Source organism: Coregonus lavaretus (genome assembly GCF_964263955.1).
Source record: "Coregonus lavaretus genome assembly, chromosome: 5".
Taxonomy (NCBI): Eukaryota; Metazoa; Chordata; class Actinopteri; order Salmoniformes; family Salmonidae; genus Coregonus; species Coregonus lavaretus.
The window spans coordinates 64,261,910-64,275,536 of record NC_139992.1 but is presented as its reverse complement, the minus strand read 5'-3'; the positions used below and the strand labels follow the sequence as shown (position 1 = coordinate 64,275,536).

At 47.4% G+C, this 13,627-nt stretch overlaps 1 protein-coding gene across 4 annotated transcripts in view; it reads left to right on the top strand.

The window, feature by feature from the left end:
- Nucleotides 1-13,627, top strand: part of LOC311130047 (kalirin-like) — a gene marked incomplete at both ends in the record, with an annotated part of 358,304 nt that overhangs the window by 178,901 nt on the left and 165,776 nt on the right. For all 4 annotated transcript variants that reach the window (XM_084162671.1, XM_084162670.1, XM_084162669.1 and 1 more), the window contains one exon: nucleotides 7,868-7,990. In XM_084162671.1, the coding sequence (XP_084018797.1) occupies nucleotides 7,868-7,990 (123 nt within the window). The remainder of the gene's footprint in view (nucleotides 1-7,867; nucleotides 7,991-13,627) is intronic.

Sequence of the window (13,627 nt, the reverse complement as noted above, 5' to 3'; positions counted from 1 at the left end):
AGTCTTCCAGTGGTTTTGCCTGCTGTTTTTCCAGCGTCCTCTGTTTTCTTTTATGGTTCTGTTTTCTTTTATGGTTTTGTACAGGGCATCTTTGTTTTTATGGGCTTCTGGTCTATCATGTACTTGCATACTTCCAGGAAACTGTACTTTTCATGTACTGTACTTTTCCTCTGATTTGTAAGTGATGTGGGGCTTCAGCATCACAAACACAGGCTGCATCCAACTTTTAGGGAACTCGACTAAACCATTCCAACGTTTCTGCAACTACCTCACCCTAACAAGCAACATTTGAAATAGGTTCTACCCTCTTGTGGCATTGAGTCAGTAACTCTTATAATGGACCCTTAGGCTCTGGTCAAAAGTAGTACACTAAATAGTGAATAATAGGGTGTTATTTTGGAGTCCAATATTTCCAGCCCACTTCCTCATCATCATAACTAGAATATCATCTTGGTGTTGAGTGACTGCTGAGACATCACGAGACTGATGGTACGTCCCAAATGGCACCCTATTCCCTATTTAGTGCACTACTTTTGACCAGCGTCGTAAGGGCTATATAGGGAATAATCAAGAAGTGACACTCCTGTCAAGGCATTGTATCCTCAGACAGATAATATCTTCTATGTATCTCTTCTAATATCTCTTCTATTCTCAACCCTTTCCATGTTCGTGTGACAACGTTTTACTATGTTCAAGCCAGGCTACTTTTAGACTCCTGCTTATTCCTGTGGATGCAGCAACTCTAATCAGTCAGGGGAAAATAAGAGTTGTCTGCTCAGCCACTGACATGTTTATTAAACATTCCTGTACACCACACGCAATCAGAGGACCCTTCCCATCTCCTACTATACACACACACACACACACACAGGCAAGTGCACGCACGCACGCACACACACACAAACACACCCACCCACCCACACACACTCACATGCAACTAGACACAGACAAGCAGGCAAGCAAACGCGATCAAGACAGGGAGGTTACACTTGAGGACAACACTGGGTAACAATATAATTGAAGTGGGGCAGGACAGGCAAGCTTTGGTTTCCCATTCCCTCAAATGACCATAGAAAGAGTTATTAGAAAAGGGAATAAAAAAACAGACCTGGGTTCAAATAGTATTTGAAATCTTTCAAATATGTAAAGTGTTTGCTCTAGCCTGCCTAGAGTGCCAGATGGGCGGGGTTTACAGTTTTGGGAGTATTCTATTGGTTCCATTGCACCAGGCACCAAGCTCAATTGCACAGAGAAAGTATTTGAAATAATTTAGAATAGTGCTTGAACCCAGGTCTGCCAGAGAATGGTGAAAGCCACTGCCACAGGGTGCTGCTGTGCTCTGCTCTGTTTCAGCCAGATGCTGTTTGCTTATATCCACAGGGACACGCAACACAAATCCACACAGATGATCTCATCCTATGACTTCTCATCTATTCATTAACATCTCGCACTGTAAATTCTGCCGTGCTGGGTATTCTGCCGACCATGTTAAGTCACGCAACTGTTTCAATGGGACTCTAGAGGGGAGTTATGCGAAGTTCACAGCACTTTTTGGCTTCCCTTTGCACTGCACATTTGGCTTCTTTCTCATTGACTGCCGTCGAGATATACAGTGAGGGAAAAAAGTATTTGATCCCCTGCTGATTTTGTACGTTTGCCCACTGACAAAGACATGATCAGTCTATAATTTTAATGGTAGGTTTATTTCAACAGTGAGAGACAGAATAACAACAACAACAAATCCAGAAAAACGCATGTCAAAAATGTTATAAATTGATTTGCATTTTAATGAGGGAAATAAGTATTTGACCCCTCTGCAAAATATGACTTAGTACTTGATGGAAAAACCCTTGTTGGCAATCACAGAGGTCAGACGTTTATTGTAGTTGGCCACCTGGTTTGCACACATCTCAGGAGGGATTTTGTCCCACTCCTCTTTGCAGATCTTCTCCAAGTCATTAAGGTTTCGAGGCTGACGTTTGGCAACTCGAACCTTCAGCTCCCTCCACATATTTTCTATGGGATTAAGGTCTGGAGACTGGCTAGGCCACTCCAGGACCTTAATGTGCTTCTTCTTGAGCCACTGCTTTGTTGCCTTGGCCGTGTGTTTTGGGTCATTGTCATGCTGGAATACCCATCCACGACCCATGTTCAATGCCCTGGCTGAGGGAAGGAGGTTCTCACCCAAGATTTGACGGTACATGGCCCCGTCCATCGTCCGTTTGATGCGGTGAAGTTGTCCTGTCCCCTTAGCCAAAAAACACCCCCAAAGCATAATGTTTCCAACTCCATGTTTGACAGTGGGGATGGTGTACTTGGGGTCATAGGCAGCATTCCTCCTCCTCCAAACACGGCGAGTTGAGTTGATGCCAAAGAGCTCGATTTTGGTCTCATCTGACCACAACACTTTCACCCAGTTCTCCTCTGAATCATTCAGATGTTCATTGGCAAACTACAGACGGGCCTGTATATGTGCTTTCTTGAGCAGGGGGACCTTGTGGGCGCTGCAGAATTTCAGTCCTTCACGGCGTAGTGTGTTACCAATTGTTTTCTTGGTGACTATGGTCCCAGCTGCCTTGAGATCATTGACAAGATCCTCCCGTGTAGTTCTGGGCTGATTCTTCACCGTTCTCATGATCATTGCAACTCCACGAGGTGAGATCTTGCATGGAGCCCCAGGCCGAGGGAGATTGACAGTTCTTTGTGTTTCTTCCATTTGTGAATAATTGCACCAACTGTTGTAACCTTCTCACCAAGATGCTTGGCGATGGTCTTGTAGCCCATTCCAGCCTTGTGTAGGTCTACAATCTTGTCCCTGACATCCTTGGAGAGCTCTTTGGTCTTGGCCATGGTGGAGAATTTGGAATCTGATTGATTGATTGCTTCTGTGGACAGGTGTCTTTTATACAGGTAACAAGCTGAGATTAGGAGCACTCCCTTTAAGAGTGTGCTCCTAATCTCAACTGGTTACCTGTATAAAAGTGTCACGCCCTGGCTCTGGGGACTCTTAAATGTTGAGCCAGGGTGTGGATTTTCTATGTTTAGTTTTCTATGTTTTTGTTCTAGATCGTGTTGATCTATGTTGGCCAGGGTGTTTCCCAATCAGAGGCAGCTGTATCTCGTTGTCTCTGATTGGGGACCATACTTAGGCAGCCTGTTGGCACCAGTTAGTTTGTGGGATCTTGATCCGTAAAGGTTTGGTGTTGTTGTAACATCAGGACTTCACGTATCGTTTGTTGTTTTTGTCGTTAAGTACGTTAAGTAAAGTATGTACGCTTACCACGCTGCGCCTTGGTCCGTGTCTTCAGTCAACGATCGTGACAGAAGTTCCCACCATAAGAGGACCAAGCAGCGTGCCCAGGAGGAGAAGATGGCGATGTCCCAGGTGGGCAAATGGTGGTCTTGGGAGGAGATATTCGCGGGAAAAGGGCCATGGGCAAAGGTGAATGCCCAGGCAGGAGAGGAGACTGTGGAGGCGCGCTACAGAGAGGAGCAGCGGCAACGCAGAGGGTACCGGCCGAGGAGGAAGCCCGAGAGACAGCCCCAATAAAAACATTTGGGGGGGCTAAAAGGTTGGTTGGCGGAGCCTAGAGGTAGAGCAGAGCCAACTCCCCGTGCTCAGGCTAGGAAGCGTGAGACTGGGCAGGCTCCGTGTTATGCGGAGCCACGTACTGTGCCGCGAGTGTTCCGGCACAGTCCTGTACGTCCTGTGCTAGCACCACGCACGTGTCGTGCTAAGGTGGGCATGCAGCCAGGACGGGGTGTGCCGGCTCAACGCTCGTGGCCTCCAGTACCCCTCCTCGGTCCCGTATATCCTGCGCCAGTGCCACGTGCTGTAGCGCCAGTACGAGTGCACAGCCCTGTACGTCCTGTGCTGATGCCTCACACATATTGTGTGGAAATAGGCATTCAGCCAGGACGGGTTGTGTCAGCTCTCCGCTCCAGACCTCCAGTCCGCCTCCACAGTCCGGCCCGGCCCGTTCCGGCTCCCCACACCAAGCCAGTGGTGCGCATCGCCAGCCCGGTCCGGCCTGTTCCTGCCCCTCGCACCAAGCCAGTGGTGCGCGTCGCCAGCCCGGTCCGGCCTGTTCATACTCCCCGCACCAAGCCAGTGGTGCGCGTCGCCAGCCCGGTCCGGCCTGTTCCTGCTCCCCGCACCAAGCCAGTGGTGCGCGTCGTCAGCCCGGTCCGGCCTGTTCCTGCTCCCCGCACCAAGCCAGTGGTGTGCGTCTTCAGCCCGGTCCGGCCTGTTCCTGCCCCTCGCACCAAGCCAGTGGTGTGCGTCTTCAGCCCGGTCCGGCCTGTTCCTGCCCCTCGCACCAAGCCAGTGGTGCGCGTCGCCAGCCCGGTCCGGCCTGTTCCTGCTCCCCACACCAAGCCAGTGGTGCGCGTCGCCAGCCCGGTCCGACCTGTTCCTGATCCCCGCACCAAGCCAGTGGTGCGCGTCGTCAGCCCGGTCCGGCCCGTTCCTGCTCCCCGCACCAAGCCAGTGGTGCGCGTCGTCAGCCCGGTCCGGCCCGTTCCTGCTCCCCGCACCAAGCCAGTGGTGCGTGTGTCCAGTCCGGCACGGCCCGTGCCTGTTCCACCGGTGCCTGCTCCACCGGTGCCTGTTCCACCGGTCAGCTGCTCCACTCCGGAGTCAGAGCAATCCACTCCACCGGGGTCCGGTCCAACTCCAGTCAGCGGATCCACTCCGGAGCCAGAGCAATCCGCTCCACCGGTGTCCAGTCCAGCTCCGGCCAGCGGCTCCAGTCCGGAGACAGTAAGGTTTGGTCCACCGTCGACGGGTCCAGCTCCAGTCAGCAGGGCCAGACAAGACCAGGGGCGCAACGGGGAGGTGGAGAAAAGGTGGTGGTCACGCCCGGAGCCGGATCCGCCTCCGAGGCGGAATGCCCACCCGGCCCCTACCCTCTTGTGTTTGTGTGGCGCGGTCGCAGTCCGCGCCTTTGGGGGGGGGGTACTGTCACGCCCTGGCTCTGGGGACTCTTAAATGTTGAGCCCGGGTGTGGATTTTCTATGTTTAGTTTTCTATGTTTTTGTTCTAGATCGTGTTGATCTATGTTGGCCAGGGTGGTTCCCAATCAGAGGCAGCTGTATCTCGTTGACTCTGATTGGGGACCATACTTAGGCAGCCTGTTGGCACCAGTTAGTTTGTGGGATCTTGATCCGTAAAGGTTTGGTGTTGTTGTAACCTCAAGAACAACTTCACGTGTAACAACTTCACGTATCGTTTGTTGTTTTTGTCGTTAAGTACGTTAAATAAAGTATGTACGCTTACCACGCTGCGCCTTGGTCCGTGTCTTCAGTCAACGATCGTGACAAAAAGACACCTGGGAGCCAGAAATCTTTCTGATTGAGAGGGGGTCAAATACTTATTTCCCTCATTAAAATGCAAATCAATTTATAACATTTTTGACATGTGTTTTTCTGGATTTTTTTGTTGTTATTCTGTCTCTCACTGTTCAAATAAACCTACCATTAAAATTATAGACTGATCATTTATTTGTCAGTGGGCAAACATACAAAATCAGCAGGGGATCAAATACTTTTTTCCCTCACTGTATAACTTAAAATGAAAGTATTACCAGGATAAGTAAAAGCCCAGCAACATGAGAGAATGACGCTAGTCGATATTTCAGAGACCTCTGTTACCCTCCATAGAGCTGCCGCTTTCAAGGAGCGGGACTCTAACCCGGACGCTTATAAGGAATCCCGCTATGCCCTCCAACGAACCATCAAACAGGCAAAGAGTCAATACAGGACTACGATTGAATTGTACTACACCGGCTCTGACGCTCGTCGGATGTGGCAGGCCTTGAAAACTATTACAGACTACAAAGGGAAGCACGGCCGCGAGCTGCCCAGTGACACAAGCCTACCAGACGAGCTAAATCACTTCTATGCTCGCTTCGAGGCAAGCAACACTGAAGCATGCATGAGAGCATCAGCTGTTCCGGATGACTATGTGATCACGCTCTCCGTAGCCAATGTGAGTAAGACTTTTAAGCAGGTCAACATTCACAAGGCCGCAGGGCCAGACGTGTACTCCGAGCATGCGCTGACCAACTGGCAAGTGTCTTCACTGAAATTTTCAACATGTCCCTGACTGAGTCTGTAATATCAACATGTTTCAAGCAGACCACCATAGTCCCTGTGCCCAAAGACACTAAGATAACCTGCCTAAATGACTACAGACCCGTAGCACTCACGTCTGTAGCCATGAAGTGCTTTTAAAGGCTGGTCATGGCTCACATCAACATCATTATCCCAGAAACCCTAAACCCACTCCAATTTGCATACCGCCCCAACAGATCCACAGATGATGCAATCTCTATTGCACTCCACACTGCCCTTTCCCACCTGGACAAGAGGAACACCTACGTGAGAATGCTATTCATTGACTACAGCTCAGCGTTCAACACCATAGTGCCCTCAAAGCTCATCACTAAGCTAAGGACCCTGGGACTAAACACCTCCCTCTGCAACTGGATCCTGGCCCCCAGGTGGTAAGGGTAGGTAACAACACATCTGCCACGCTGATCCTCAACACGGGGGCCCCTCAGGGGTGCGTGCTCAGTCCCCTCCTGTACTCCCTATTCACCCATGACTGCATGGCCAGGCACGACTCCAACACCATCATTAAGTTTGCCAACGACACAACAGTGGTAGGCCTGATCACCGACAACGATGAGACAGCCTATAGGGAGGAGGTCAGAGACCTGGCCATGTGGTACCAGGATAACAACCTCTCCGTCAACATGATCAAGACAAAAGAGATGATTGTGGACTACAGGAAAAAAAAGACGACTGAGCACGCCCCCATTCTCATCGAAGGGCTGTGGTGGAACAGGTTGAGAGCTTCAAGTTCCTTGGTGTCCACATCACCAACAAACTATCATGGTCCAAACACACCAAGACAGTCGTGAATAGGGCACGACAAAGCCTATTCCCCCTCAGGAGACCTCAGATCCTCAAAAAGTTATACAGCTGCACCATCGAGAGAGCATCCTGACTGGTTGCATCACCGCCTGGTATGGCAGCTGCTCGGCCTCCGACCGCAAGGCACTACAGAGGGTAGTGTGTACGGCCCAGTACATCACTGGGGCCAAGCTTCCTGCCATCCATGACCTCTATATCAGGCAGTGTCAGAGGAAGGCCCTAAAAATTGTCAAAAACTCCAGCCACCCTAGTCATAGACTGTTCTCTCTGCTACCGCACGGCAAGCGGTACCGGAGCGCCAAGTCTAGGTCCAAAAGGACAGCTTCTACCCCCAAGCCATAAGACTTCTGAACAGCTAATCATGGCTACCCAGACTATTTGCACTGCCCCCCACCCCATCCCCCTCTTTTACGCTGCTGCTACTCTGTTTATTATTTATGCATAGTCACTTTAACTCTACCCACATTTACATATTACCTCAATTACCTCGACTAGACGCACATTTACTCTGTACCGGTACCCCCCTGTATATAGCCTCCCTACTGTTATTTTATTTTACTGCTGCTCTTTAGTTATTTGCTTTTATTTTTTACTGCATTGTTGGTTAAGGGCTTGTAAGTAAGCATTTCACTGTAATGTCTACACCTGTTGAATTCGGCGCATGTGGCAAATAAAATTTGATTTGATTTGATTTAGTTTGGATGAAACAGTTCACAAAACCTCCTCTTCCTCCTTGAAGATGGACTGCTGTCCTGATATAGGGTGACAGAGTGACAGTGGTGTATCTGCCCCTGGAGCCCACACATGCCTGTCTCCTGTACATATAGGTGTGAGTCTTGTCTCCTTTGGAGCTAGGAGGGGAGGGCAGGAACATGGGCTGATCAGAACATTGGTTAACATGATGTCTTTCTGTGTGTCTTGTGTACAGGTGATGGACTGGATAGAGAACCACGGAGAGGCATTCCTCAGCAAACACACAGGCGTGGGCAAGTCCCTCCACCGCGCCAGGGCACTACAGAAACGGCACGACGACTTTGAGGAGGTGGCACAGGTGAGAGTACCACTATGTGTACCAATGAGGACATTTTAATAGTGTTAATAGTTTGCCATTGGTCATATCCTGATTGGAATCTCCTCCCCACATTGTTGAGTAGGCTCCGGGGTGAGTTCCCCGTAGGTACAGATCTAGGATCAGCCTCCCCTCTCCCAATCCTAACCTTAACCAGTAGTGGGGGAAATGCAAAACTGACCCAAGATCAATGTGTATGGGAAACTTCCCGCTACTCTGTTGAGGCTGTGGATGGCATTTTTAGATTGAAATGCCTCATCAACTGTAGCCTGGGTACCAGTCTCTTTAGCAATCTTCAAATATGAACATTCATTAATGAGTTTGAGGAGATCAGAGGATTTGATCCTGATTCGATAACCCTCACAGCTATCATCCAATCACAATGTTAATGCGAATTAGACTGATAGGAAAATTTTCTAACTTAATTCATGCATTTGATTGGAAACATTAGGCATTCTGACATAATACATTTCATTGTGAACATAAATATTGGGCACTGTGATGAGGTGATGTTGAAGGAGTCAGGCGCAGGAGGGTAAATCACAGAATAACAGGCTTTATTCCGCAACCACAGAGTTACGCAGGAACGCGTCAAAACACTTCAGTGCGCAAAACAGGCGCACTGTAAAATACAAGGCACACAGGAAAATATCCCGTCGGCAGTGGCTAGAAGGCCGGTGACGACGACCGCCGAAGCCTGCCCGAACAAGGAGAGGAGGCAGCTTCGGAGGAAGTCGTGACAGTACCCCCCCCTTTGACGGACAACAGCCAACAGCTCCCGATCACCAACGTCGTAGTTCTGCTCTGCCGGGCTAAGCTTCTTGGAGAAGAAGGCACAGGGACGGAGCTTGGGTGGCATGCCCGAGCGTTGAGATAGGACAGCGCCTATCCCTACCTCGGACGCATCCACCTCCACTACGAACGGTAGTGATGGATCTGGATGGGCCAGTACCGGGGCTGAGGTGGACAGGACCCTCAGGTTGAGGCCCTGTCAGCCTCAGCAGACCAGCGGAGCCGGGACGGCCCTCCCTTCAACAGTGATGTGATGGGAGCTGCGACCTTGCCAAAGCCCGGAATCAACCTCCGATAGTAGTTGGCAAAGCCAATAAAGCGCTGCACCTCCTTAACCGTGGTTGGAGTTGGCCAATTACGCACGGCTGAAATGCGATCTCCCTCCATCTCCGCACCTGACGTGGTAATGCGGTATCCGAGGAAGGAGACGGACTGCTGGGAAAGCAGACACTTTTCTGTCTTGGCATAAAGGTAATGTTCCAACAGTCGGGCCAGCACTTTGCGAACCAGGGACACATGCTCGGCGCGTGTAGCGTAATACACCAGAATGTCATTGATGTAGACCACTACACCACGACCAAGCATGTCCCGGAACACCTCGTTCACAAAGGACTGGAAGACGGATGGAGCATTCATCAAACTGTAAGGCATCACCAGGTATTTGTAATGCCCCGTGGTTGTGCTGAATGCTGTCTTCCACAGGCGTTGGACGACCTGGAGAACCCGATCCATCGCTTCTCCAAAGCTGGCTAGCATATCAGAATGCTCCCGGACCCGTGCCTCGACTCCAGGCAGGTGCTCCTCTCCGGCTGACTCCATGTTCGGGTGTGTGATTCTGTGATGAGGTGATGTTGAAGGAGTCAGGTGCAGGAGTGTAAATCACAGAATAACAGGCTTTATTCCGCAACCATAGAGTTACGCAGGAACGCGTCAAAACACTCCAGTCCGCAAAAACGCTGCACTGGAAAATATCCCGGAGATACAAAATACAAGGAGCAATCACACACAAATCACACACAAAGACAAGGGGGCAGAGGGAACACTTATACAGGTACTGATGAGGGGATATGAACCAGGTGTGTATAATAAACAAGACAAAACAAATGGAATGATGAGATGAGGAGCGGCAGTGGCTATAAAGCCGGTGACGACGACCGCAGAAGCCTGCCCGAACAAGGAGAGGAGGCAGCTTCGGAGGAAGTCGTGACAGGCACTGGTAGAACAGTTTATTGCATTTCTACCACCAGCCAATGTGATCACATTACACCAGAGAAGTTCTTGCCATTCAAACTTCCATGGCAGTTCATTGTGAACGCTGTAGCCTATTTTATATCCAGCAAGTAAGAGCAAGGTGCTTCTTTCCTCGAATATATACAGTATATATATATATATATATTTCATTGCTCAAAATAAGGGACCAAACTATATCGCTACTTCTGGGACATGCATTGGGCTAGGCTACTGGTTCAAGAGCTATAAGAGGAATAGAGAGAGGAAGACAGAGAGGCCAGTGGAGATGCCAGCCGAGATGCATGAATTGTGCAAGAAGGGAACAGATTATGTACGTTAGAAGTTAATTCATAGGCTGGTGTATTAATCCACCATTCGTATGCTAGCCTATATATTAAGCCTACCGTACTACAGTGAATTTAGACGACCACCACCTGTGCTATGCAAGCCAGAGACAAAACAATATTTTTGTCTGACGCACATTTTGTGCCAATGAATTAAAGTTGAACATCGCCAAATGCGTCAGTTGAATTAAATGTGCAATAAAAAAGTATAGTGCCTAGGCCTATTTAATGAAAGACTGGCTGTTGACGTAGGCAACAGATCACAAAGCAGGGAATCCCTATTCCCCACTGAGCTCATTTTTGGAAATGGCAAGTTCACTTTCTCATCCATAAACACATATCAAATACGGTGTCCAGCAGCTCACATCAGCAGGATGTGGGGCCTTTTCATTAGGAGGGGCATCTACTGTGGATTGCTAAATTAATAATTATGATCACATTTCCTCAGTTTAAATATTAGACCTATGGGGACACCTATAGCCTACTTTTGGCAGCCAAGCATGAGTGATCATTGTAGCCTTTGATCGTCTAGATGTTGAAATATCGTCATGCCTACAATAAAAACCACCAGTCTTCCGTCATAGACTCAATTGAATGAAAAAAATTCAGAATTGCATGTTTTGAATCCCGTGCAAATCTTCCTCTGGAATAATTCACATGCTTGGATAATAATTACATAACCAACTTCTCTAGTAATACTGTAGCTGTCTCTCTCTCCCCCTTCAAACTTTCCTTGTCAATTCATTTGATTGGCAACATTATTTTAGCATTAAGCTATGCTATAATATAGCCTAGACCTACTTTCTGATGGACTACAGCCTAGATTTGAAGGTGAGCCTAGGTTTGAATACGTTTTTAGGAAAGGAGAAGTGTGATTTGTGTGTGTCTGAGGTGCGCTGGTGGCTTTGATTGATGTGTGTGTGTGTGTGTGTGTGTGTGTGTGTGTGTGTGTGTGTGTGTGTGTGTGTGTGTGTGTGTGTGTGTGTGTGTGTGTGTGTGTGTGTGTGTGTGTGTGTGTGTGTGTGTGTGTGTGTGTGTGTGTGTGTGAGTTCGCTAATTCTCTCTATGTCCATTCAGAAAGTTTCCTAAAGTAGCCTGTCTGGACTCCATCTCTTAATAAGAGAGGAGGGACAAATAATATGAGCATAATATTATTTTTTAAATGTAAGCAATTCATGATGATCAGCATATGTGCGAGGAATGACGACAGGTGCCAGTTTTGCGTTTCTTTCCTCTCATTAATGGGATGCAAATGAAGCAAACGTAGCTCGATTGTAGGCTAATATTTTCCATATCATTATTTCTCTCTCATTACGGAGTCCTCTCTAGCCACTTTGAACAGCATGATCTTGCATTGACACTGCCTTCTCACAAGGGAATTACCACAGCAGGTCGTAACGGTATTGTTTGTTGTTGTTCTTAAAATTATAATTCTATATTGCACCATATTTGCGAGCACCACATATTCCATAACGTTGTCATGGAAAATATTAATGTTGTTGTTTCCTACTACCAATCAGCAACTGCGGCGTAAATCCAGCTGCATATTGAACGTTGAGATTGCCAAAAGACCGGTCTCTTTGGCAATGACAAGGAGTGGCAAGGAGTGGAATGTTAGCTAAAGAGACTCGTACTCAGGCTACATCAACTGTACAATGTCAAGGAAGACTGGGTTTTCTGCAGTGTTGTACTAGACTTGAACCCTGTAAGATGTTATGTTTTTTTTGTATAATGTCAAAGGGATACTTCAGGGTCTTGTCATTTAAGCCCTTTATCTACTTCCCCAGAGTCAGATGAACTCATGGATACCATTTTTATGTATCTGTGTGCAATTTGAAGGAAGTTGCTAACTAGCATTAGTGCAATTGCTAACTAGCATTAGCACAATGACTGGAAGTCTATGGTAACTGCAAGCATGCTAGTAGAAACCATAGACTTCCAGTCATTGTGCTAACGCTAGTTAGCATTGGCTCACGAAACTACCTCTAACTTCGTTCATACTGGATGCAGAGACATAAAAATGGTATACATGAGTTAATTTGACTCTGGGAAAGTAGATAACGGGCTTAATTGCCAAAATCCCAAAGTATCCCTTTAAGGTATCAGTGAATGAGCAGAACACCTTTCCAACAGAAGACATTGTCATTGAACTGAACAATGACACGTTGTTACAACCAAATTACTTAGGATTCTATTGTTCTTTTACAGCTGCCTATTACTAGTGTTCATATCAAATACAATTCTGCTAGTATTCGGTAAGGATGTCATTTAAACTCCAAATATCGGAATGTTAAAACATTTTGTGTTTCGTTGTGATTGACAAGTGACAGAAATGTAGTATGAATGAGAAATACTTATGGAGTTAAGAGACTCACAGACATGGAATCCAGACCTAGTTATTTTTGCATTAGTCTTTTTTTATGGGCTTGGCATGCAGGTTTAATTTTTGCAGCCTATTGTAGTTGCAGTCCATATGGGAAAGAAGGATGCCAGAAGACTTGTACCAAGCAAGAACAAGCTGGAACCAGTCCACTGTGGAAATACACTTTCACATTTGATCACAGTCAAACTGTATGATGAAAAAATGTATGCTTTAATAGGCTAAAGGACTGTAAGTTGGGGTTGCAAAATTCCGGTAATTTTCCTAAAATTCACAGGTTTTCTAGAAATCCTGGTTGGAGGACTCAGGATTTCCTGCTTACTCCCTCTAGATTCTGGAACATTTTGCAACCCTAAAAGCAGTACTTGTGAGAGAGTACAGATGTAGGATCATCATTTGAGTCAGTTTGCTACGCCAGGAAATTAATCATGCAGCAACTACAGGAAATGTGAATAATTAATGGCTATTTTAGTCTGAAGTCTGATTCAAAATGGAAATTACAAACATCAGAAGCCTTTTTAAACCTCAAATACGCTACAAGTTTTACATTTCCTTCATTGCAGGAAAGTTCTCTTGCAACAGGTTGATCAAATTAAGAGCCTACATCTGTATCTGATACCACCCGGCTACCCAGCAAGATAGGAAATATAGGGGTTTTCAGAAAATTGAAGAATCACCAGGCACATTTCTTCCACTTTGCTAACCTCCTGAGTGTAACGGTTGCAGCATGAGCCGTGACTAGTGATAACAGCTGCCCTTAGGACTGAGTTTTAATGCTAAAAGGATGTGTAATCCTGGTATTATGGCAATATTTTTGCTCCTCTGATGATGGATTGGCTTGATTTGGGTCATACGGTTTGCCACTCTTTCAAG